Genomic DNA, 26,572 nt, shown 5'->3' with positions numbered 1-26,572 from the left:
CAGACAGACAGACAGACAGACAGACAGACAGACAGACAGGAACATAGATAGACAGACAGACAGACAGACAGACAGACAGGAACATAGATAGACAGACAGGAACATAGATAGACAGACAGACAGAAATTAACATAGACAGACAGACAGGCAAATAGACAGACAGGCAAATAGACAGACAGACAGGAACACAGACAGACAGACAGACAGACAGACAGACAGACAGACAGACAGACAGACAGACAGACAGACAGACAGACAGGGACAGACAGGAACATAGATAGACAGACAGACAGACAGACAGGAACATAGATAGACAGACAGGAACATAGATAGACAGACAGACAGAAATTAACATAGACAGACAGACAGGCACCTAGACAGACAGGCAAATAGACAGACAGACAGACAGGCACACACAGACAGACAGACAGACAGACAGACAGAGAGGGACAGACAGACAGGAACACAGACAGACAGACAGACAGACAGACAGACAGACAGACAGACAGACAGACAGACAGACAGACAGGAACATAGATAGACAGACAGACAGAAATTAACATAGATAGACAGATAGACAGACAGAAATTAACATAGACAGACAGACAGTCAAATAGACAGACAGGCAAATAGACAGACAGACAGACAGACAGACAGACAGACAGACAGACAGACAGACAGACAGACAGAGACAGACAGAGACAGACAGACAGACAGACAGGAACACAGTTTTCACTTAAATTAATGAAATACATACATGCAGTTGAGCACACAACTTACCGTTCTCTTTTCTGAGCTTCTCTGTAGACAGAAGATAAAACATGATGTATTATGGGTACTAGAACATGAAGACAGACTACATCCTCTCTATTCTGACCTCCTCTGTAGACAGTAGATAAAAAATGATGCATTATGGGTACTAGAACATGAAGACAGACTACATCCTCTCTATTCTGACCTCCTCTGTAGACAGTAGATAAAACATGATGTATTATGGGTACTAGAACATGAAGACAGACTACATCCTCTCTATTCTGACCTCCTCTGTAGACAGTAGATAAAACATGATGTATTATGGGTACTAGAACATGAATATGGGCACTACTTACTCAGCTCTCCTTGTAGTCCATCTGGTGTAAAAATTAAATAAAGACAGTGAGATAATGATAATTAAATAATCATTGAATCATGAGATTTATACACTACATAACCAAAAGTATGTGGACACCTGCTATTATCTAACATTAGGTAGAAACACTACATGACCAAAAGTATGTGGACACCTGCTATTATCTAACATTAGGTAGAAACACTACATGACCAAAAGTATGTGGACACCTGCTCATTGAACATCTCATTCCAAAATCATGATCATTAATATGGAGTTGGTCACCCCTTTGCTGCTATAACAGCCTCCACTCTTCTGGGAAGGCTTTCCACTAGATGATGGAACATTGCTGTGGGGACTTGCTTCCATTCAGCACCAAGAGCATTAGTGAGGTCTCCTTCTCTCTCTTCTCTCAGAGGAGCTGAGCCCTAGGACCATGCCTCAGGACTATCTGGCCTGATGACTCCTTGCTGTCCCCAGTCCACCTGGTTGTGCTGCTGCTCCAGTTTCAACTGTTCTGCCTGCAGCTATGGAACCCTGACCTGTTCACCGGACGTGCTACCTTGTCCCGGACCTGCTGGTTTCAACTCTCTAGAGACAGCAGGAGTAACTCTGAATGATCGGCTATGAAAAGCCAACTGACCTTTACTCCTGAGGTGCTGACCTGTTGCACCCTCTACAACCACTGTGATTATTATTATTTGACCCTGCTGGTCATCTATGAACATTTGAACATATTGGCCATGTTCTGTTATAATCTCCACCCGGCACAGCCAGAAGAGGACTGGTCACCCCTCAGAGCCTGGTTCCTCTCTACCCAGTACAGCCAGTAGAGGACTGGTCACCCCTCAGAGCCTGGTTCCTCTCTACCCAGTACAGCCAGTAGAGGACTGGTCACCCCTCAGAGCCTGGTTCCTCTGGTCTAACAAGTACAGCCAGTAGAGGACTGGTCACCCCTCAGAGCCTGGTTCCTCTGGTCTACCCAGTACAGCCAGTAGAGGACTGGTCACCCCCTCAGAGCCTGGTTCCTCTGGTCTACCCAGTACAGCCAGTAGAGGACTGGTCACCCCTCAGAGCCTGGTTCCTCTGGTCTACCCAGTACAGCCAGTAGAGGACTGGTCACCCCTCAGAGCCTGGTTACTCTCTACCCAGAAAAGCCAGTAGAGGACTGGTCACCCCTCAGAGCCTGGTTCCTCTGGTCTACCCAGTACAGCCAGTAGAGGACTGGTCAACCCTCAGAGCCTGGTTCCTCTCTACCCAGTACAGCCAGTAGAGGACTGGTCACCCCTCAGAGCCTGGTTCCTCTCGACCCAGTACAGCCAGTAGAGGACTGGTCACCCCTCAGAGCCTGGTTCCTCTGGTTTACCCAGTACAGCCAGTAGAGGACTGGTCACCCCTCAGTGCCTGGTTCCTCTGGTTTACCCAGTACAGCCAGTAGAGGACTGGTCACCCCTCAGAGCCTGGTTCCTCTGGTCTACCCAGTACAGCCAGAAGAGGACTGGTCACCCCTCAGAGCCTGGTTCCTCTGGTCTACCCAGTACAGCCAGAAGAGGACTGGTCACCCCTCAGAGCCTGGTTCCTCTGGTCTACCCAGTACAGCCAGAAGAGGACTGGTCACCCCTCAGAGCCTGGTTCCTCTGGTTTACCCATGAAATAATCACTGGCTGCTTTGTGTGATGTATTGTTGTCTCTACCTTCTTGACCTTTGTGCTGTTGTCTGCCCAATAATGTTTGCTGCCATGCTGTGTTGTCAAGTGTTGCTACCATGCTGTGTTGTCAAGTGTTGCTGCCATGCTGTGTTGTCATGTGTTTCTACCATGCTGTGTTGTCAAGTGTTGCTACTATGCTGTGTTGCTACCATGCTGTGCTTCTACCATGCTGTGCTTCTACCATGCTGTGCTGCTACCATGCTGTGCTGCTACCATGCTGTGTTGTCAAGTGTTGCTACCATGCTGTGTTGTCATGTGTTGCTACCATGCTGTGTTGCCAAGTGCTGCTACCATGCTGTGTTGCCAAGTGTTGCTACCATGCTGTGTTGTCATGTGTTGCTACCATGCTGTGTTGTCAAGTATTGCTACCATGCTGTGTTGTCATGTGTTGCTACCATGCTGTGTTGCCAAGTGCTGCTACCATGCTGTGTTGCCAAGTGTTGCTACCATGCTGTGTTGTCATGTGTTGCTACCATGCTGTGTTGCCAAGTGTTGCTACCATGCTGTGTTGCTACCATGCTGTGTTGTCAAGTGTTGCTACCATGCTGTGTTGCCAAGTGTTGCTACCATGCTGTGTTGCTACCATGCTGTGTTGTCATGTGTTGCTACCATGCTGTGTTGCTACCATGCTGTGTTGCTACCATGCTGTGTTGTCATGTGTTGCTACCATGCTGTGTTTCTACCATGCTGTGTTGTCAAGTGTTTCTACCATGCTGTGTTGCCATGTGTTGCTGCCATGCTGTGATGCTGCCATGCTGTGCTTCTACCATGCTGTGCTGCTACCATGCTGTGTTGTCAAGTGTTTCTACCATGCTGTGTTGCCAAGTGCTGCTACCATGCTGTGTTGTCATGTGTTGCTACCATGCTGTGTTGCCATGTGTTTCTGCCATGCTGTGTTGTCAAGTGTTGCTACCATGCTGTGTTTCTACCATGCTGTGTTGTCAAGTGTTGCTGCCATGCTGTGTTGTCATGTGTTGCTACCATGCTGTGTTGTCAAGTGTTGCTACTATGCTGTGTTGTCAAGTGTTTCTACCATGCTGTGTTGCCATGTGTTGCTGCCATGCTGTGATGCTACCATGCTGTGATGCTACCATGCTGTGTTGTCAAGTGTTGCTACCATGCTGTGTTGCTACCATGCTGTGCTGCTACCATGCTGTGCTGCTACCATGCTGTGCTGCTACCATGCTGTGTTGTCATGTGTTTCTACCATGCTGTGTTGTCATGTGTTTCTACCATGCTGTGGTGTCAAGTGTTTCTACCATGCTGTGTTGTCAAGTGTTTCTACCATGCTGTGTTGTCAAGTGTTGCTACCATGCTGTGTTGTCAAGTGTTTCTACCATGCTGTGTTGTCAAGTGTTGCTACCATGCTGTGGTGTCAAGTGTTTCTACCATGCTGTGTTGTCAAGTGTTGCTACCATGCTGTGTTGTCAAGTGTTTCTACCATGCTGTGTTGTCAAGTGTTGCTACCATGCTGTGGTGTCAAGTGTTTCTACCATGCTGTGGTGTCAAGTGTTTCTACCATGCTGTGGTGTCAAGTGTTGCTACCATGCTGTGTTGTCAAGTGTTTCTACCATGCTGTGTTGTCAAGTGTTGCTACCATGCTGTGTTGCTACCATGCTGTGTTGTCAAGTGTTTCTACCATGCTGTGTTGTCAAGTGTTGCTACCATGCTGTGTTTCTACCATGCTGTGTTGTCAAGTGTTGCTACGATGCTGTGTTGTCAAGTGTTGCTACCATGCTGTGTTGCTACCATGTTGTGTTTTTGCCATGCTGTGTTTCTACCATGCTGTGTTGCTACCATGCTGTGTTGCTACCATGCTGTGTTGTGAAGTGCTGCTACCATGTTGTGTTGCTACCATGTTGTGTTGCTACCATGCTGTGTTGCTGCCATGCTGTGTCGCTGCCATGTGTTGCTACCGTGCTGTTTCTATCATACTGTGTTGCTACCATGCTGTGTTGCTACCATGTTGTGTTGCTACCATGCTGTGTTGCTACCATGTTGTGTTGCTATCATGCTGTGTTGCTACCATGCTGTGTTGCTACCATGCTGTGTTGCTACCATGCTGTGTTGCTACCATGCTGTGTTGTCATGTGTTGTTACCATGCTGTGTTGTCATGTGTTGTTACCACGCTGTGTTGTTATGTGTTGTTACCATGCTGTGTTGTCATGTGTTGCTGCCATGCTGTGTTGTTGTCTTAGGTCTCTCTGTATGTAGTGTTGTGTTGTTGTCTTGTCGTGATGTGTGTTTTGTCCTATATTTTTATTGTATTTTTAATCCCAGGCCCCGTCACAGCAGGAGTCTTTTAGCCTTTTGGGAGGCCGTCAGTAAATAACAATTTGTTCTGAACTGACTTTCCTAGTTAAAAAAGGTTAAAAATAAGAATATAAAATATACAGTTTAGATTTAGGGTTTGGGGGGGGAGGGTATATAAATTCATCTTGCAACCAAAACAGACGGACAGGAACAAAGACAGACAGGTAGGCACATCAGACACAAACACACTACTTACAAATGTTGTCATAAGATCGACCTGTGGATGATAAGAAAAAACAGTCAGTTAAGAGACATGTTGACACATAAAACCATCATGTTACTATCTAACCCTCCTGGTACATCGTCAGAACCTGGTTCCTCTGGTCTACCCAGTACAGCCAGTAGAGGACAGGTCACCCCTCAGAACCTGGTTCCTCTGGTCTACCCAGTACAGCCAGTAGAGGACTGGTCACCCCTCAGAGCCTGGTTCCTCTGGTCTACCCAGTACAGCCAGTAGAGGACTGGTCACCCCTCAGAGCCTGGTTCCTCTGGTCTACCCAGTACAGCCAGTAGAGGACTGGTCACCCCTCAGAGTCTGGTTCCTCTCTACCCAGTACAGCCAGTAGAGGACTGGTCACCCCTCAGAGCCTGGTTCCTCTGGTCTACCCAGTACAGCCAGTAGAGGACTGGTTACCCCTCAGAGCCTGGTTCCTCTCTACCCAGTACAGCCAGTAGAGGACTGGTCACCCCTCAGAGCCTGGTTCCAGTCTACCCAGTACAGCCAGTAGAGGACTGGTCACCCCTCAGAGTCTGGTTCCTCTGGTCTACCCAGTACAGCCAGTAGAGGACTGGTCACTCCTCAGAGCCTGGTTCCTCTGGTCTACCCAGTACAGCCAGTAGAGGACTGGTCACCCCTCAGAGCCTGGTTCCTCTGGTCTACCCAGTACATCCAGTAGAAGACTGGTCACCCCTCAGAACCTGGTTCCTCTGGTCTATCCAGTAAAGCCAGTAGAGGACTGGTCACGCCTCAGAGCCTGGTTCCTCTCTACCCAGTAAAGCCAGCAGAGGACTGGTCACCCCTCAGAGCCTGGTTCCTCTGGTCTACCCAGTACAGCCAGTAGAGGACTGGTCACCCCTCAGAGCCTGGTTCCACTGGTCTACCCAGTACAGCCAGTAGAGGACTGGTCACCCCCTCAGAGCCTGGTTCCTCTGGTCTACCCAGTACAGCCAGTAGAGGACTGGTCACCCCTCAGAGCCTGGTTCCTCTGGTCTACCCAGTACAGCCAGCAGAGGACTGGTCACCCCTCAGAGCCTGGTTCCTCTGGTCTACCCAGTAAAGCCAGTAGAGTACTGGCCACTCCTCAGAGCCTGGTTCCTCTCTATCCAGTACAGCCAGCAGAGGACTGGTCACCCCTCAGAGCCTGGTTCCAGTCTACCCAGTACAGCCAGTAGAGGACTGGTCACCCCTCAGAGCCTGGTTCCTCTGGTCTACCCAGTAAAGCCAGTAGAGTACTGGTCACCCCTCAGAGCCTGGTTCCTCTCTATCCAGTACAGCCAGCAGAGGACTGGTCACCCCTCAGAGCCTGGTTCCTCTGGTCTACCCAGTACAGTCAGTAGAAGACTGGTCACCCCTCAGAGCCTGGTTCCTCTCTACCCAGTACAGCCAGAAGAGGACTGGTCACCCCTCAGAGCCTGGTTCCTCTGGTCTACCCAGTACAGCCAGTAGAGGACTGGTCACCCCTCAGAGCCTGGTTCCTCTGGTCTACCCAGTACAGCCAGCAGAGGACTGGTCACCCCTCAGAGCCTGGTTCCTCTGGTCTACCCAGTAAAGCCAGTAGAGTACTGGTCACCCCTCAGAGCCTGGTTCCTCTCTATCCAGTACAGCCAGCAGAGGACTGGTCACCCCTCAGAGCCTGGTTCCTCTGGTCTACCCAGTACAGCCAGTAGAGGACTGGTCACCCCTCAGAGCCTGGATCCTCTGGTCTAACCAGTACAGCCAGTAGAGGACTGGTCACCCCTCAGAGCCTGGTTCCTCTGGTCTACCCAGTACAGTCAGTAGAGGACTGGTTACCCCTCAGAGCCTGGTTCCTCTCTACCCAGTACAGCCAGTAGAGGACTGGTCACCCCTCAGAGCCTGGTTCCAGTCTACCCAGTACAGCCAGTAGAGGACTGGTCACCCCTCAGAGTCTGGTTCCTCTGGTCTACCCAGTACAGCCAGTAGAGGACTGGTCACTCCTCAGAGCCTGGTTCCTCTCTACCCAGTACAGCCAGTAGAGGACTGGTCACCCCTCAGAGCCTGGTTCCTCTGGTCTACCCAGTACATCCAGTAGAAGACTGGTCACCCCTCAGAGCCTGGTTCCTCTGGTCTATCCAGTAAAGCCAGTAGAGGACTGGTCACGCCTCAGAGCCTGGTTTCTCTCTACCCAGTAAAGCCAGTAGAGGACTGGTCACCCCTCAGAGCCTGGTTCCTCTGGTCTATCCAGTACAGCCAGTAGAGGACTGGTCACCCCTCAGAGCCTGGTTCCACTGGTCTACCCAGTACAGCCAGTAGAGGACTGATCACCCCTCAGAGCCTGGTTCCTCTGGTCTACCCAGTACAGCCAGTAGAGGACTGGTCACCCCTCAGAGCCTGGTTCCTCTGGTCTACCCAGTACAGCCAGTAGAGGACTGGTCACCCCTCAGAGCCTGGTTCCACTGGTCTACCCAGTACAGCCAGTAGAGGACTGGTCACCCCCTCAGAGCCTGGTTCCTCTGGTCTACCCAGTACAGCCAGTAGAGGACTGGTCACCCCTCAGAGCCTGGTTCCTCTCTACCCAGTACAGCCAGAAGAGGACTGGTCACCCCTCAGAGCCTGGTTCCTCTGGTCTACCCAGTACAGCCAGTAGAGGACTGGTCACCCCTCAGAGCCTGGTTCCTCTGGTCTACCCAGTACAGCCAGTAGAGGACTGGTCACCCCTCAGAGCCTGGTTCCTCTGGTCTACCCAGTACAGTCAGTAGAGGACTGGTCACCCCTCAGAGCCTGGATCCTCTGGTCTACCCAGTACATCCAGTAGAAGACTGGTCACCCCTCAGAGCCTGGTTCCTCTGGTCTATCCAGTAAAGGCAGTAGAGGACTGGTCACGCCTCAGAGCCTGGTTCCTCTCTACCCAGTAAAGCCAGTAGAGGACTGGTCACCACTCAGAGCCTGGTTCCTCTCTACCCAGTACAGCCAGTAGAGGACTGGTCACGCCTCAGAGCCTGGTCTACCCAGTACATCCAGTAGAAGACTGGTCACCCCTCAGAGCCTGGTTCCTCTGGTCTATCCAGTAAAGCCAGTAGAGGACTGGTCACGCCTCAGAGCCTGGTTCCTCTCTACCCAGTAAAGCCAGTAGAGGACTGGTCACCACTCAGAGCCTGGTTCCTCTCTACCCAGTACAGCCAGTAGAGGACTGATCACCCCTCAGAGCCTGGTTCCTCTGGTCTACCCAGTACAGCCAGTAGAGGACTGGTCACCCCTCAGAGCCTGGTTCCTCTGGTCTACCCAGTACAGCCAGTAGAGGACTGGTCACCCCTCACAGCCTGGTTCCTCTCTACCCAGTACAGCCAGTAGAGGACTGGTCACCCCTCAGAGCCTGGTTCCTCTGGTCTACCCAGTACAGTCAGTAGAAGACTGGTCACCCCTCAGAGCCTGGTTCCTCTGGTCTACCCAGTACAGCCAGTAGAGGACTGGTCACCCCTCAGAGCCTGGTTCCTCTGGTCTACCCAGTACAGCCAGTAGAGGACTGGTCACCCCTCAGAGCCTGGTTCCTCTGGTCTACCCAGTACAGCCAGTAGAGGACTGGTCACCCCTCAGAGCCTGGTTCCTCTCTACCCAGTACAGCCAGTAGAGGACTGGTCACCCCTCAGAGCCTGGTTCCTCTGGTCTACCCAGTACAGCCAGTAGAGGACAGGTCACCCCTCAGAGCCTGGTTCCTCTCTACCCAGTACAGCCAGTAGAGGACTGGTCACCCCTCACAGCCTGGTTCCTTTCTACCCAGTACAGCCAGTAGAGGACTGGTCACCCCTCAGAGCCTGGTTCCTCTGGTCTACCCAGTACAGCCAGTAGAGGACAGGTCACCCCTCAGAGCCTGGTTCCTCTCTACCCAGTACAGCCAGTAGAGGACTGGTCACCCCTCACAGCCTGGTTCCTTTCTACCCAGTACAGCCAGTAGAGGACTGGTCACCCCTCAGAGCCTGGTTCCTCTGGTCTACCCAGTACAGCAAGTAGAGGACTGGTCACCCCTCAAAGCCTGATCCCTCTCTACCGAGTAGAGGACAGGTCACCCCTCAGAGCCTGGTTCCTCTCTACCCAGTACAGCCAGTAGAGGACTGGTCACCCCTCAGAGCCTGGTTCCTCTCTACCCAGTACAGCCAGAAGAGGACTGGTCACCTCTCAAAGCATGGTTCCTCTGGTCTACCCAGTACAGCCAGTAGAGGACTGGTCACCCCTCAGAGCCTGGTTCCTCTGGTCCACCCAGTACAGCCAGAAGAGGACTGGTCACCCCTCAGAGCCTGGTTCCTCTGGTCTACCCAGTACAGCCAGTAGAGGACTGGTCACCCCTCAGAGCCTGGTTCCTCTCTACCCAGTACAGCCAGTAGAGGACTGGTCACCCCTCAGAGCCTGGTTCCTCTGGTCTACCCAGTACAGTCAGTAGAAGACTGGTCACCCCTCAGAGCCTGGTTCCTCTGGTCTATCCAGTAAAGCCAGTAGAGGACTGGTCACGCCTCAGAGCCTGGTTCCTCTCTACCCAGTAAAGCCAGTAGAGGACTGGTCACCACTCAGAGCCTGGTTCCTCTCTACCCAGTACAGCCAGTAGAGGACTGATCACCCCTCAGAGCCTGGTTCCTCTGGTCTACCCAGTACAGCCAGTAGAGGACTGGTCACCCCTCAGAGCCTGGTTCCTCTGGTCTACCCAGTACAGCCAGTAGAGGACTGGTCACCCCTCAGAGCCTGGTTCCACTGGTCTACCCAGTACAGCCAGTAGAGGACTGGTCACCCCCTCAGAGCCTGGTTCCTCTGGTCTACCCAGTACAGCCAGTAGAGGACTGGTCACCCCACAGAGCCTGGTTCCTCTCTACCCAGTACAGTCAGTAGAGGACTGGTCACCCCTCAGAGCCTGGATCCTCTGGTCTAACCAGTACAGCCAGTAGAGGACTGGTCACCCCTCAGAGCCTGGTTCCTCTGGTCTACCCAGTACAGCCAGTAGAGGACTGGTCACCACTCAGAGCCTGGTTCCTCTGGTCTACCCAGTACAGTCAGTAGAAGACTGGTCACCCCTCAGAGCCTGGTTCCTCTGGTCTACCCAGTACAGCCAGTAGAGGACTGGTCACCCCTCACAGCCTGGTTCCTCTCTACCCAGTACAGCCAGTAGAGGACTGGTCACCCCTCAGAGCCTGGTTCCTCTGGTCTACCCAGTACAGCCAGTAGAGGACTGGTCACCCCTCAGAGCCTGGTTCCTCTGGTCTACCCAGTACAGCCAGTAGAGGACAGGTCACCCCTCAGAGCCTGGTTCCTCTCTACCCAGTACAGCCAGTAGAGGACTGGTCACCCCTCACAGCCTGGTTCCTTTCTACCCAGTACAGCCAGTAGAGGACTGGTCACCCCTCAGAGCCTGGTTCCTCTGGTCTACCCAGTACAGCCAGTAGAGGACAGGTCACCCCTCAGAGCCTGGTTCCTCTCTACCCAGTACAGCCAGTAGAGGACTGGCCACCCCTCAGAGCCTGGTTCCTCTGGTCTACCCAGTACAGCAAGTAGAGGACTGGTCACCACTCAGAGCCTGGTTCCTCTGGTCTACCCAGTACAGCCAGAAAAAGGACTGGTCACCCCTCAAAGCCTGATCCCTCTCTACCGAGTAGAGGACTGGTCACGCCTCAGAGCCTGGTTCCTCTGGTCTACCCAGTACAGCCAGTAGAGGACTGGTCACCCCTCAGAGCCTGGTTCCTCTGGTCTACCCAGTACAGTCAGTAGAGGACTGGTCACCCCTCAGAGCCTGGTTCCTCTCTACCCAGTACAGCCAGTAGAGGACTGGTCACCCCTCAGAGCCTGGTTCCTCTCTACCCAGTACAGCCAGAAGAGGACTGGTCACCTCTCAAAGCATGGTTCCTCTGGTCTACCCAGTACAGCCAGTAGAGGACTGGTCACCCCTCAAAGCCTGGTTCCTCTCTACCCAGTACAGCCAGAAGAGGACTGGTCACCCCTCAGAGCCTGGTTCCTCTGGTCTACCCAGTACAGCCAGTAGAGGACTGGCCACCCCTCAGAGCCTGGTTCCTCTGGTCTACCCAGTACAGCAAGTAGAGGACTGGTCACCACTCAGAGCCTGGTTCCTCTGGTCTACCCAGTACAGCCAGAAAAAGGACTGGTCACCCCTGTCATGACTGTCCTGATCAGGTCAGGGTACAGGAGACCACCACCCTACAGATTATCTCCCAAACCCCCAACAGAGGAGGAGAGATCTAGGGGTCTGAAGATGTGGGGGTTTTATGACACCTCATGCCCATAATACAGAGAAATTCCTTTGTCCTAACAATGGAGAACTGGCCTCAGAACCTTAAACATGCAATAAAGGAACTTTGGAACAATGGTTTCCGTCAGCCACAATGGTGGTTATGACGAAAAGTGGAATATTAAAATGTATGTAACTTTTGTATTGGTTTTTAAAGGTTAAGAGATGACGTTATTATGAAAACATTGTACCTTTAAGAGTTTTCCCAGTATATGCCTGATGTTTATACATTGTACGCTGTTTGGAAAATATCCAAATCAAACAGAATGTTTTGATAAAGATGAAATGTGAAGTTAGTGTCTAAAATCGGATTTTTAGCCAAATCTAAGCCTTGCCCCTGTACTTGGTCCGCCCAGAGAATCGCCCTAAAGGCTGTTACACCCACTTCTGACCCGAGGGTATAAGACAGGAGATTGGAGAATTAACATGGTAGACTATTGACCCCAAGCTGCAGCTAAGGTCTAACAAAGTCGACGAACCCCAAAACGAAACACAAGGTTGAAGACAAAGAAATATTTTTCTACACGAGCTACGGACGAGTAGCTGTGTCTAAGCGGGTGAATTCAAGCCGAACCACCCAGCCTCCACTCTCGATTGAATCGTGGTATCGACACCATTCGAGCCGAAGCTGTGAGCTCTGAGCTACAGAGCTGTCTGTCCTCAGAAGACCCCTTTCCGATCAAGGGTGAGGATCAGACCACTTAGCCAAGAAGGACACTGACATCGTGAGGACAACCAGAGAGTTGCGCCGGAGAAGAAGTGCGTCATTTAGAAGCCTAAACGACCCACGCGGAGCTTCCCACCTGAGAACTACAACACGTAATTACATCATTATATTCTGACCCATAAGAGCGGCAGTTCGGGGCAAGGCTAATTTTAAATAAGCATGGCTGACAAATGAACCCAAATGTATATTTCTCTCATGTACTTCCTTTCTTTCGCTCTCTTTAAAATCCCCATTTGGGGTAACAAGCGCCATAGTGTGTTGGCCCGTTATACTAAGTCCTAATCAATAGCTAGACTGTGTTTTGTGTATGTGCATTTTTATCATCATTTTAGCTTGCTAGTAAATAAATAATCAACTAAGATTGGTGTGGTAAATTCAGTGGTAAAGCCCGGGTCCGTGCAGATTCACGGATTATACGACGTTCAGATAATGAGACTGTAGAGGAAATTGATTAATTTAGCGACTGTTGTAATCGATATTCTGATATCCTTTGAGTTAATTTGGGAAATAGAAACTCAATCAAAACAATGTTCCCATGGTGCCCCAGGTTAATGAGTTAATAATTGCTTGATTCATTGCTTAATTCATTTAATCACGTAATTATAAACCGTTAATCATTCGATGAGCAACAGTCGTCACATTAACTAATACAACGTCACGACACCCCTCAAAGCCTGATCCCTCTCTACCGAGTAGAGGACTGGTCACGCCTCAGAGCCTGGTTCCTCTGGTCTACCCAGTACCGTCAGTAGAAGACAGGTCACCCCTCAGAGCCTGGTTCCTCTCTACCCAGTACAGCCAGTAGAGGACTGGCCACCCCTCAGAGCCTGGTTCCTCTGGTCTACCCAGTACAGCCAGTAGAGGACTGGTCACCCCTCAGAGCCTAGTTCCTCTGGTCTACCCAGTACAGCCAGTAGAGGACTGGTCACCCCTCAGAGCCTGGTTCCTCTGGTCTACCCAGTACAGTCAGTAGAAGACTGGTCACCCCTCAGAGCCTGGTTCCTCTCTACCCAGTACAGCCAGTAGAGGACTGGCCACCCCTCAGAGCCTGGTTCCTCTGGTCTACCCAGTACAGCAAGTAGAGGACTGGTCACCACTCAGAGCCTGGTTCCTCTGGTCTACCCAGTACAGCCAGAAAAAGGACTGGTCACCCCTCAAAGCCTGATCCCTCTCTAACGAGTAGAGGACTGGTCACGCCTCAGAGCCTGGTTCCTCTGGTCTACCCAGTACAGTCAGTAGAAGACTGGTCACCCCTCAGAGCCTGGTTCCTCTCTACCCAGTACAGCCAGTAGAGGACTGGTCACCCCTCAGAGCCTGGTTCCTCTGGTCTACCCAGTACAGCCAGTAGAGGACTGGTCACCCCTCAGAGCCTGGTTCCTCTGGTCTACCCAGTACAGTCAGTAGAAGACTGGTCACCCCTCAGAGCCTGGTTCCTCTCTACCCAGTACAGCCAGTAGAGGACTGGTCACCCCTCAGAGCCTGGTTCCTCTCTACCCAGTACAGCCAGAAGAGGACTGGTCACCTCTCAAAGCATGGTTCCTCTGGTCTACCCAGTACAGCCAGTAGAGGACTGGTCACCCCTCAAAGCCTGGTTCCTCTCTACCCAGTACAGCCAGAAGAGGACTGGTCACCCCTCAGAGCCTGGTTCCTCTGGTCTACCCAGTACAGCCAGTAGAGGACTGGTCACCTCTCAAAGCCTGGTTCCTCTGGTCTACCCGGTACAGCCAGTAGAGGACTGGTCACCCCTCAGAGCCTGGTTCCTCTGGTCTACCCAGTACAGCAAGTAGAGGACTGGTCACCACTCAGAGCCTGGTTCCTCTGGTCTACCCAGTACAGCCAGAAGAGGACTGGTCACCTCTCAAAGCCTGGTTCCTCTGGTCTACCCAGTACAGCAAGTAGAGGACTGGTCACCTCTCAAAGCCTGGTTCCTCTGGTCTACCCAGTACAGCCAGTAGAGGACTGGTCACCACTCAGAGCCTGGTTCCTCTCTACCCAGTACAGCCAGTAAAAGGACTGGTCACCCCTCAGAGCCTGGATCCTCTCTACCCAGTAAAGCCATTAGAGGACTGGTCACCCCTCAAAGCCTGGTTCCTCTCTACCCAGTAAAGCCAGTAGAGGACTGGTCAACCCTCAGAGCCTGGATCCTCTGGTCTACCCAGTACAGCCAGTAGAGGACTGGTCACCCCTCAAACCAGGTTATTCTGGTCTACCCAGTACAGCCAGTAGAGGACTGGTCACCTTTCAGAGCCTGGTTCCTCTGGTCTACCCATTACAGCCAGTAGAGGACTGGTCACCCCTCAGAGCCTGGTTCCTCTGGTCTACCCAGTACAGCCAGTAGAGGACTGGTCACCCCTCAGAGCCTGGTTCCTCTGGTCTACCCAGTACAGCCAGTAGAGGACTGGTCACCCCTCAGAGCCTGGTTCCTCTCTACCCAGTACAGCCAGTAGAGGACTCGCCACCCCTCAGAGCCTGGTTCCTCTGGTCTACCCAGTACAGCAAGTAGAGGGCTGGTCACCACTCAGAGCCTGGTTCCTCTGGTCTACCCAGTACAGTCAGTAGAAGACTGGTCACCCCTCAGAGCCTGGTTCCTCTGGTCTACCCAGTACAGCCAGTAGAGGACTGGTCACCCCTCAGAGCCTGGTTCCTCTGGTCTACCCAATACAGCCAGTAGAGGACTGGTCACCCCTCAGAGCCTGGTTCCTCTGGTCTACCCAGTACAGCCAGTAGAGGACTGGTCACCCCTCAGAGCCTGGTTCCTCTGGTCTACCCAGTACAGTCAGTAGAAGACTGGTCACCCCTCAGAGCCTGGTTCCTCTGGTCTACCCAGTACAGCCAGTAGAGGACTGGTCACCCCTCAGAGCCTGGTTCCTCTCTACCCAGTACAGCCAGTAGAGGACTGGTCACCCCTCACAGCCTGGTTCCTCTCTACCCAGTACAGCCAGTAGAGGACTGGTCACCCCTCAGAGCCTGGTTCCTCTGGTCTACCCAGTACAGCCAGTAGAGGACTGGTCACCCCTCAGAGCCTGGTTCCTCTGGTCTACCCAGTACAGCCAGTAGAGGACTGGTCACCCCTCAGAGCCTGGTTCCTCTGGTCTACCCAGTACAGCCAGTAGAGGACTGGTCACCCCTCAGAGCCTGGTTCCTCTGATCTACCCAGTACAGCAAGTAGAGGACTGGTCACCCCTCAGAGCCTGGTTCCTCTCTACCCAGCACAGTCAGAAGAGGACTGGTCACCCCTCAGAGCCTGGTTCCTCTCTACCCAGTACAGCCAGTAGAGGACTGGGCCCTGTGGCTCAGTTGGTAGAGCATGGTGTTTGCAACGCCAGCATGGTGTGTGCAATGCCAGGGTTGTGGGTTCGATTCCCACGGGGGGCCAGTACAAAAAAAATAAAAATAAAAATAAAGAATGTATGCATTCACTACTGTAAGTCGCTCTGGATAAGAGCGTCTGCTAAATGACTAAAATGTAAATGTCAGCCCTCAGGGCCTGGTTCCTCTGGTCTACCCAGTACAGCCAGTAGAGGACTGGTCACCCCTCAGAGCCTGGTTCCTCTGGTCTACCTAGTACAGCCAGTAGAGGACTGGTCACCCCTCAGAGCCTGGTTACTCTGGTCTACCCAGTACAGTCAGTAGAGGACTGGTCACCCCTCAGAGCCTTGTTCCTCTTGTCATGACGTTGGCCTGTGGGTAAGGTTTATGACCCCCCCATAAATACCTTTCTCCCTTCCCCTCTCTCTCTGACCCTACTGAAGGACTTGAATAGCCTGTGTTAAATATAGAGAGTCTGGGAACATCAAACAAATGGGGAAAGGAACCATATTTTGGTAATAAAACCAGTTGGAAATATGCTTTGGAACGTAATCAGTATGTATGTCAGGTTCGTTGTCATCTGAGACATTATGACTGATGACAGGACGACATAAACTGTACCTGAGAAAGTATACACCCTCTAGTTATCAGAGTAACATGGAATTGTTATGCAATTGAAATGTTTGATATTGAAATTGTTTGTTAGGAGATTAAATGTAATTTTAGCTTCCAAATGAGAGAATTGGGTTTTCATAAGGAAAGTGCCCTGCCGATCAGTGGCCCACCCCTGTGAAGAGACAGGGGTTATAAACGATGAAACACATCCTTCCCCCTCTCCACTATAAAAGCCTTTGACGAAAAGATAACCATTGTTCCAGTACGTGAGGTCTGCAGCCTCTACGTTAGAAGGACACACGTCAAGTACAGAACTAAGCCAACCTCGGCGTGAGCTTTGGTGGTGAATGGTATGAACTTTGAACTCTTATTCACTACAGAAGTGATACTTCCTAGCCGTTGAGTTAGCAGCGGCCGCTGTAGACGTGGGCTAGGAAAGGACGGATGACGGATCCAGTCTAACAAACAGACGAAGATACCACCACGTATCCAATTTACCACCAGACATTATTTCGAGGACAGGAAGATCTGTTGGCCAACCCGGCCAGCATCTACGACCAATCTACCGAAGCGCAGCTCAGAGTAAATATTTATTGCATTTTCCTTTTACAAATGGGTGGTAATTTAGAATGCATAAGATAATGTATTTACGATAGCATAGCTGCTGTTTCTGTGTTCCTAAACCTTCCCGCTCTTTCATTCAAGCCCAACCCCCTTTCCTTTGTGTAACCAGGTTCTGTCCACCGGGACGTTTTCTGTATGACATCAATTGTATTCTGTTTATTTGTAATTCTGTGTGATTAGTTTAGGTATTTAGTAAATAAATAATTAAACCCAATTTTGTATTGCTGATTCAACTTGTTAGCCAGGGTTCGTGAAGATAGCCAAGAATTTACAACTTTCATTATGAGACTGAAAATAAGATAAGGGTTAATATTGACTGCTATCGATGTAAAATATTACTAAGTATTTTAAGAGTTTATTCGGAAGATAACGGCTCTATAAACATTCTTCCGTGGTGCCCCAACTTTCTAGTTAATTACATTTACATGATTAGCTTAATCAGGTAATATTAATTACAGAGAAAGAATTTTATAGGTTAGCATGTCATATCACTTAATCCGGCATAGCCAAAGACACGACACTCTCTACCTAGCACAGCCAGTAGAGGACTGGTCACCCCTCAGTGCCTGGTTCCTCTCTACCCAGTACAGCCAGTAGAGGACTGGTCACCCCTCAGAGCCTGGTTCCTCTGGTCTACCCAGTACAGCCAGTAGAGGACTGGTCACCCCTCAGAGCCTGGTTCCTCTGGTCTACCCAGTACAGCCAGTAGAGGACTGGTCACCCCTCAGAGCCTGGTTCCTCTGGTCTACCCAGTACAGCCAGTAGAGGACTGGTCACCCCTCAGAGCCTGGTTCCTCTGGTCTACCCAGTACAGCCAGTAGAGGACTGGTCACCCCTCAGAGCCTGGTTCCTCTGGTCTACCCAGTACAGCCAGTAGAGGACTGGTCACCCTTCAGAGCCTGGTTCCTCTGGTCTACCCATGAAATAATCATTGGCTGCTTTGTGTGATGTATTGGTGTCTCTACCTTCTTGACCTTTGTGCTGTGCATGTGTTGCTACCATGCTGTGTTGCTACCATGCTGTGTTGCTACCATGCTGTGCTGTCATGTGTTGCTACCATGCTGTGTTGCTACCATGCTGTGTTGTCATGTGTTGCTACCATGCTGTGTTGTCATGTGTTTCTACCATGCTGTGTTGTCATGTGTTTCTACCATGCTGTGTTGCTACCATGCTGTGTTGTGTTGCTACCATGCTGTGTGTTCATGTGTTGCTACCATGCTGTGTTGTCATGTGTTGCTACCATGCTGTGTTGTGTTTCTACCATTCTGTGTTGCTACCATGCTGTGTTGTCATGTGTTGCTACCATGCTGTGTTGCTACCATGCTGTGTTATGTGTTGCTACCATACTGTGTTTCTACCATGCTGTGTTGCTACCATGCTGTGTTTCTACCATGCTGTGTTATGTCTTACTACCATGCTGTGTTGCTACCATGCTGTGTTGTCATGTGTTGCTACCATGCTGTGTTGTCATGTGTTGCTATCATGCTGTGTTGCTACCATGCTGTGTTACTACCATGCTGTGTTATGTCTTACTACCATGCTGTGTTGCTACCATGCTGTGTTGTCATGTGTTGCTACCATGCTGTGTTGTCATGTGTTGCTATCATGCTGTGTTACTACCATGCTGTGTTACTACCATGCTGTGTTGCTACCATGTTGTGTTTCTACCATGCTGTGTTGTCATGTGTTGCTACCATGCTGTGTTGCTACCATGCTGTGTTGTTGTCTTAGGTCTCCCTGTGTGTAGTGTTGTGTTGTCTCCCTTGTCGTGATGTGTGTTTTGTCCTATATTTGTATTGTATTTTTAATCCCAGGCCCCGTCCCAGCAGGAGTCCTTTAGCCTTTTGGGAGGCCGTCGATGTCAATAACAGTTTGTTCTGAACTGACTTTCCTAGTTAAAAAAGGTTAAAATATTAATATAAAATATACAGTTTATATTTAGTGAAGGGAGGGAATATAAATTCATCTTGCAACCAAAACAGACGGACAGGAACAAAGACAGACATGTAGGTACATCAGACACAAACACACTACTTACCAATGTAGTCATAATATCCACCTGTGGATGATAAGAAAAAAAAAACAGTCAGTTAGGGGACATGTTGACACATAAAACCATCATGATATTATCTAACCCTGCTGGTACCTCCTCAGAGCCTGGTTCCTCTGGTCTACCCATTACAGCCAGTAGAGGACTGGTCACCCCTCAGAGCCTGGTTCCTCTGGTTTACCCATTACAGCCAGTAGAGGACTGGTCACCCCTCAGAGCCTGGTTCCTCTGGTCTACCCAGTACAGCCAGTAGAGGACTGGTCACCCCTCAGAGCCTGGTTCCTCTGGTTTACCCATTACAGCCAGTAGAGGACTGGTCACCCCTCAGAGCCTGGTTCCTCTGGTTTACCCAGTAAAGCCAGTAGAGGACTGGTCACCCCTCAGAGCATGGTTCCTCTGGTTTACCCAGTAAAGCCAGTAGAGGACTGGTCACCCCTCAGAGCCTGGTTCCTCTGGTCTACCCAGTACAGTCAGTAGAGGACTGGTCACCCCTCAGAGCCTGGTTCCTTTCTATCCAGTACAGCCAGTAGCGGACTGGTCACCCCTCAGAGCCTGGTTCCTCTGGTCTACCCAGTAAAGCCAGTAGAGGACTGGTCACCCCTCAGAGCCTGGTTCCTCTCTACCCAGTACAGCCAGTAGAGGACTGGTCACCCCTCAGAGCCTGGTCCCTCTGGTCTACCCAGTACAGCCAGTAGAGGACTGGTCACCCCTCAGAGCCTGGTTCCACTGGTCTACCCAGTACAGCCAGTAGAGGACTGGTCAACCCTCAGAGCCTGGTTCCTCTGGTCTACCCAGTACAGCCAGTAGAGGACTGGTCACCCCTCAGAGCCTGCTTCCTCTCTACCCAGTACAGCCAGTAGAGGACTGGTCACCCCTCAGAGCCTGGTTCCTCTGGTCTACCCAGTACAGCCAGTAGAGGACTGGTCACCCCTCAGAGCCTGGTTCCTCTGGTCTACCCAGTACAGCCAGTAGAGGACTGGTCACCCCTCAGAGCCTGGTTCCTCTGGTCTACCCAGTACAGCCAGAAGAGGACTGGTCACCCCTCAGAGCCTGGTTCCTCTGGTCTACCCAGTACAGCCAGTAGAGGACTGGTCACCCCTCAGAGCCTGGTTCCTCTGGTCTACCCAGTACAGCCAGAAGAGGACTGGTCACCCCTCAGAGCCTGGTTCCTCTCTAGGTTTCTTCCTAGGTTCCAGTCTTTCTAGGGAGTTTAGCCACTAAGAATCTGCTTCTGCATTGCTTGATCTGTGGGGTTTCAGGCGGATGTTAAAAGGGCTTCATAAAATACATTTGATTGATTGATCTGCTCAGTTAGGAACTACATGGTAGAGTAAACCTACATGGATTCAGATACTAAACAAGTAACTATGGTAGTTAGTTGATCATAAAATGTAGATTGTTTCCCATTCCAGAGGGAATAAGGTTTATATTCCAGTGATATGTAACCAGAGGTAGAGAGGTTCTTACCCAGGTGGTAGACTAGATAAGGTTTATATTCCAGTGATATGTAACCAGAGGTAGAGAGGTTCTTACCCAGGTGATAGACTAGATAAGGTTTATATTCCAGTGATATGTAACCAGAGGTAGAGAGGTTCTTACCCAGGTGATAGACTAGATCAGGTTTATATTCCAGTGATATGTAACCAGAGGTAGAGAGGTTCTTATCCAGGTGATAGACTAGATAAGGTTTATATTCCAGTGATATGTAACCAGAGGTAGAGAGGTTCTTACCCAGGTGATAGACTAGATAAGGTTTATATTCCAGTGATATGTAACCAGAGGTAGAGAGGTTCTTACCCAGGTGATAGACTAGATAAGGTTTATATTCCAGTGATATGTAACCAGAGGTAGAGAGGTTCTTACCCAGGTGATAGACTAGATAAGGTTTATATTCCAGTGATATGTAACCAGAGGTAGAGAGGTTCTTACCCAGGTGATAGACTAGATCAGGTTTATATTCCAGTGATATGTAACCAGAGGTAGAGAGGTTCTTACCCAGGTGATAGACTAGATAAGGTTTATATTCCAGTGATATCTAACCAGAGGTAGAGAGGTTCTTACCCAGGTGATAGACTAGATAAGGTTTATATTCCAGTGATATGTAACCAGAGGTAGAGAGGTTCTTACCCAGGTGATAGACTAGATCAGGTTTATATTCCAGTGATATGTAACCAGAGGTAGAGAGGTTCTTACCCAGGTGATAGACTAGATAAGGTTTATATTCCAGTGATATGTAACCAGAGGTAGAGAGGTTCTTACCCAGGTCTTTGACAACGTGAGGTTCCAGATCCAGTAGAATCCTGTAAAAGTCTGATTTCACCTTTTCCCTTCTTGAGTTGAAAGCCTCGTACAACAGTCCCATCTGGTCCTGGCTGTTCCTGGCAGCACGGATCTTACAGTACATCTCAGAATGGATCAAGTAAAATGCTATGGGAATCACCATGGTAACATTCTGAATGAGGTGAACCTTGTTTCTGGTCACAAACTGGGCATCAACTAGACAGGAAAGAAAACAGATGTAGAGTTATATACTGTAGAACAAGAGGACATTACTAGTCAGGTTAGATGTAGAGTTATATACTGTAGAACAAGAGGACATTACTAGACAGGTTAGATGTAGAGTTATATACTGTAGAACAAGAGGACATTACTAGTCAGGTTAGATGTAGAGTTATATACTGTAGAACAAGAGGACATTACTAGACAGGTTAGATGTAGAGTTATATACTGTAGAACAAGAGGACATTACTAGACAGGTTAGATGTAGAGTTATATACTGTAGAACAAGAGGACATTACTAGTCAGGTTAGATGTAGAGTTATATACTGTAGAACAAGAGGACATTACTAGTCAGGTTAGATGTAGAGTTATATACTGTAGAACAAGAGGACATTACTAGTCAGGTTATATGTAGAGTTATATACTGTAGAACAAGAGGACATTACTAGTCAGGTTAGATGTAGAGTTATATACTGTAGAACAAGAGGACATTACTAGTCAGGTTAGATGTAGAGTTATATACTGTAGAACAAGAGGACATTACTAGTCAGGTTAGATGTAGAGTTATATACTGTAGAACAAGAGGACATTACTAGTCAGGTTAGATGTAGAGTTATATACTGTAGAACAAGAGGACATTACTAGTCAGGTTAGATGTAGAGTTATATACTGTAGAACAAGAGGACATTACTAGACAGGTTAGATGTAGAGTTATATACTGTAGAACAAGAGGACATTACTAGTCAGGTTAGATGTAGAGTTATATACTGTAGAACAAGAGGACATTACTAGTCAGGTTAGATGTAGAGTTATATACTGTAGAACAAGAGGACATTACTAGTCAGGTTAGATGTAGAGTTATATACTGTAGAACAAGAGGACATTACTAGTCAGGTTAGATGTAGAGTTATATACTGTAGAACAAGAGGACATTACTAGTCAGGTTAGATGTAGAGTTATATACTGTAGAACAAGAGGACATTACTAGACAGGTTAGATGTAGAGTTATATACTGTAGAACAAGAGGACATTACTAGTCAGGTTAGATGTAGAGTTATATACTGTAGAACAAGAGGACATTACTAGTCAGGTTAGATGTAGAGTTATATACTGTAGAACAAGAGGACATTACTAGTCAGGTTAGATGTAGAGTTATATACTGTAGAACAAGAGGACATTACTAGTCAGGTTAGATGTAGAGTTATATACTGTAGAACAAGAGGACATTACTAGTCAGGTTAGATGTAGAGTTATATACTGTAGAACAAGAGGACATTACTAGACAGGTTAGATGTAGAGTTATATACTGTATACTTATATAGTACTTACGCCTGTTTTCCTTCACTGTAGACACAAGGAAACACATGAATATTCATGAATATGTTTTCTGGTTGTATTATTGTAATATTCACACGTGGTTTAAAAAAACACAAATTAATATACATTATAACCATTAAAACCATCAGTATTATAGTAATAAACCATGAGGTCTGTGATTAACAGTTGACCCATCAGTATTATAGTAATAAATCATGAGGTCTGTGATTAACAGTTGACCCATCAGTATTATAGTAATAAACCATGAGGTCTGTGATTAACAGTTGACCCATCAGTATTATAGTTTAAACCATGAGGTCTGTGATTAACAGTTGACCCATCAGTATTATAGTAATAAACCATGAGGTCTGTGATTAACAGTTGACCCATCAGTATTATAGTAATAAATCATGAGGTCTGTGATTAACAGTTGACCCATCAGTATTATAGTAATAAACCATGAGGTCTGTGATTAACAGTTGACCCATCAGTATTATAGTAATAAACCATGAGGTCTGTGTTTAACAGTTGACCCATCGGTATTATAGTAATAAACCATGAGGTCTGTGATTAACAGTTGACCCATCGGTATTATAGTAATAAACCATGAGGTCTGTGATTAACAGTTGACCCATCAGTATTATAGTAATAAACCATGAGGTCTGTGATTAACAGTTGACCCATCAGTATTGTAGTAATAAACCATGAGGTCTGTGATTAACAGTTGACCCATCAGTATTATAGTAATAAACCATGAGGTCTGTGATTAACAGTTGACCCATCAGTATTATAGTAATAATCATAATCTCTATATGTGAAACTCTAACAAGACAACAGACCACTTACCTTGTTCTCTATACTCCATCTCTGTAGACAAAAGACAACAAATGTGTAAAAGCACAATAGTAAAAAGTACAATAACAATTAATAATCATTAAAAGCCTGGATGTCTGTTCCCACGCGGTAATCTAATTAGCATAATGCTAAACTAAACTCTGACTTTAGTGTCTGGGGGTCTAAAAAGGTATTTCACCCGTTTTGCTCTACAAGCTTCACACTGGTACCTATATATAGTTATATCCTGATCTAATACAGGTCTGAAGGTAACCTGGTATAAATGAATAGAGTCTAATGGACAGGATATGGATCATTCCTGGTTATATCCTGATCTAATACAGGTCTGAAGGTAACCTGGTATAAATGAATAGAGTCTAATGGACAGGATATGGGTCATTCCTAGTTATATCCTGATCTAATACAGGACTGGTCTGAAGGTAACCTGGTATTAATGAATAGAGTCTAATGGACAGGATATGGGTCATTCCTAGTTATATCCTGATCTAATACAGGACTGGTCTGAAGGTAACCTGGTATAAATGAATAGAGTCTAATGGACAGGATATGGGTCATTCCTAGTTATATCCTGATCTAATACAGGACTGGTCTGAAGGTAACCTGGTATAAATGAATAGAGTCTAATGGACAGGATATGGATCATTCCTAGTTATATCCTGATCTAATACAGGACTGGTCTGAAGGTAACCTGGTATAAATGAATAGAGTCTAATGGACAGGATATGGGTCATTCCTAGTTATATCCTGATCTAATACAGGACTGGTCTGAAGGTAACCTGGTATAAATGAATAGAGTCTAATGGACAGGATATGGATCATTCCTAGTTATATCCTGATCTAATACAGGACTGGTCTGAAGGTAACCTGGTATAAATGAATAGAGTCTAATGGACAGGATATGGGTCATTCCTAGTTATATCCTGATCTAATACAGGACTGGTCTGAAGGTAACCTGGTATAAATGAATAGAGTCTAATGGACAGGATATGGATCATTCCTAGTTATATCCTGATCTAATACAGGACTGGTCTGAAGGTAACCTGGTATAAATGAATAGAGTCTAATGGACAGGATATGGATCATTCCTAGTTATATCCTGATCTAATACAGGACTGGTCTGAAGGTAACCTGGTATAAATGAATAGAGTCTAATGGACAGGATATGGGTCATTCCTAGTTATATCCTGATCTAATACAGGACTGGTCTGAAGGTAGCCTGGTATAAATGAATAGAGTCTAATGGACAGGATATGGATCATTCCTAGTTATATCCTGATCTAATACAGGACTGGTCTGAAGGTAACCTGGTATAAATGAATAGAGTCTAATGGACAGGATATGGGTCATTCCTAGTTATATCCTGATCTAATACAGGACTGGTCTGAAGGTAACCTGGTATAAATGAATAGAGTCTAATGGACAGGATATGGGTCATTCCTAGTTATATCCTGATCTAATACAGGACTGGTCTGAAGGTAGCCTGGTATAAATGAATAGAGTCTAATGGACAGGATATGGATCATTCCTAGTTATATCCTGATCTAATACAGGTCTGAAGGTAACCTGGTATATATGAATAGAGTCTAATGGACAGGATATGGGTCATTCCTAGTTATATCCTGATCTAATACAGGACTGGTCTGAAGGTAACCTGGTATAAATGAATAGAGTCTAATGGACAGGATATGGGTCATTCCTAGTTATATCCTGATCTAATACAGGACTGGTCTGAAGGTAACCTGGTATAAATGAATAGAGTCTAATGGACAGGATATGGATCAATCCTAGTTATATCCTGATCTAATACAGGACTGGTCACCCCTCAGAGCCTGGTTCCTCTCTACCCAGTACAGCCAGTAGAGGACTGGTCACCCCTCAGAGCCTGGTTCCTCTGGTCTACCCAGTACAGCAAGTAGAGGACTGGTCACCCCTCAGAGCCTGCTTCCTCTGGTCCACCCAGTACAGCAAGTAGAGGACTGGTCACCCATCAGAGCCTGGTTCCTCTGGTCTACCCAGTACAACCAGTAGAGGACTGGTCACCCCTCAGAGCCTGGTTCTTCTCTACCCAGTACAGCCAGTAGAGTACTGGTCACCCCTCAGAGCCTGGTTCCTCTGGTCTACCCAGTACAGCCAGTAGAAGACTGGTCACCCCTCAGAGCCTGGTTCCTCTGGTCTACCCAGTACAACCAGTAGAGGACTAGTCACCCCTCAGAGCCTGGTTCCTCTCTACCCAGTACAGCCAGTAGAGTACTGGTCACCCCTCAGAGCCTGGTTCCTCTGGTCTACCCAGTACAGCCAGTAGAAGACTGGTCACCCCTCAGAGCCTGGTTCCTCTGGTCTACCCAGTACAGCCAGTAGAGGACTGGTCACCCCTCAGAGCCTGGTTCCTCTGGTCTACCCAGTACAGCCAGTAGAGAGGTTCTTACCAGCTGATAGACATGAATATTCAGTATTATAGTAATAAACCATGAGGTCTGTGATTAACAGTTGACCCATCAGTATTATAGTAATAAACCATGAGGTCTGTGATTAACAGTTGACCCATCAGTATTATAGTAATAAACCATGAGGTCTGTGATTAACAGTTGACCCATCAGTATTATAGTAATAAACCATGAGGTCTGTGATTAACAGTTGACCCATCAGTATTATAGTAATAAACCATGAGGTCTGTGATTAACAGTTGACCCATCAGTATTATAGTAATAAACCATGAGGTCTGTGATTAACAGTTGACCCATCAGTATTATAGTAATAAACCATGAGGTCTGTGATTAACAGTTGACCCATCAGTATTATAGTAATAAACCATGAGGTCTGTGATTAACAGTTGACCCATCAGTATTATAGTAATAAACCATGAGGTCTGTGATTAACAGTTGACCCATCAGTATTATAGTAATAAACCATGAGGTCTGTGATTAACAGTTGACCCATCAGTATTATAGTAATAAACCATGAGGTCTGTGATTAACAGTTGACCC

General features: G+C 48.1%; 1 protein-coding gene across 1 annotated transcript in view; it reads right to left on the bottom strand.

The window, feature by feature from the left end:
* The window catches only part of LOC115194770 (uncharacterized), a 519,835-nt gene that overhangs the window by 343,637 nt on the left and 149,626 nt on the right, over positions 1-26,572 (bottom strand). Inside the window, exons 9-15 of the mRNA XM_029754698.1 lie at positions 23,580-23,600; positions 22,746-22,760; positions 21,177-21,413; positions 18,906-18,926; positions 5,328-5,348; positions 1,110-1,130; positions 781-801 (exon numbers count right to left, since the gene is read on the bottom strand). Of these exons, the coding sequence (XP_029610558.1) occupies positions 781-801; positions 1,110-1,130; positions 5,328-5,348; positions 18,906-18,926; positions 21,177-21,413; positions 22,746-22,760; positions 23,580-23,600 (357 nt within the window). The remainder of the gene's footprint in view (positions 1-780; positions 802-1,109; positions 1,131-5,327; positions 5,349-18,905; positions 18,927-21,176; positions 21,414-22,745; positions 22,761-23,579; positions 23,601-26,572) is intronic.

This window comes from Salmo trutta, chromosome 5, assembly GCF_901001165.1.
Source record: "Salmo trutta chromosome 5, fSalTru1.1, whole genome shotgun sequence".
Taxonomy (NCBI): domain Eukaryota; kingdom Metazoa; phylum Chordata; class Actinopteri; order Salmoniformes; family Salmonidae; genus Salmo; species Salmo trutta.
Note: the sequence above shows the minus strand (reverse complement) of the source record. Positions and strands in the feature narration are given on the sequence as shown.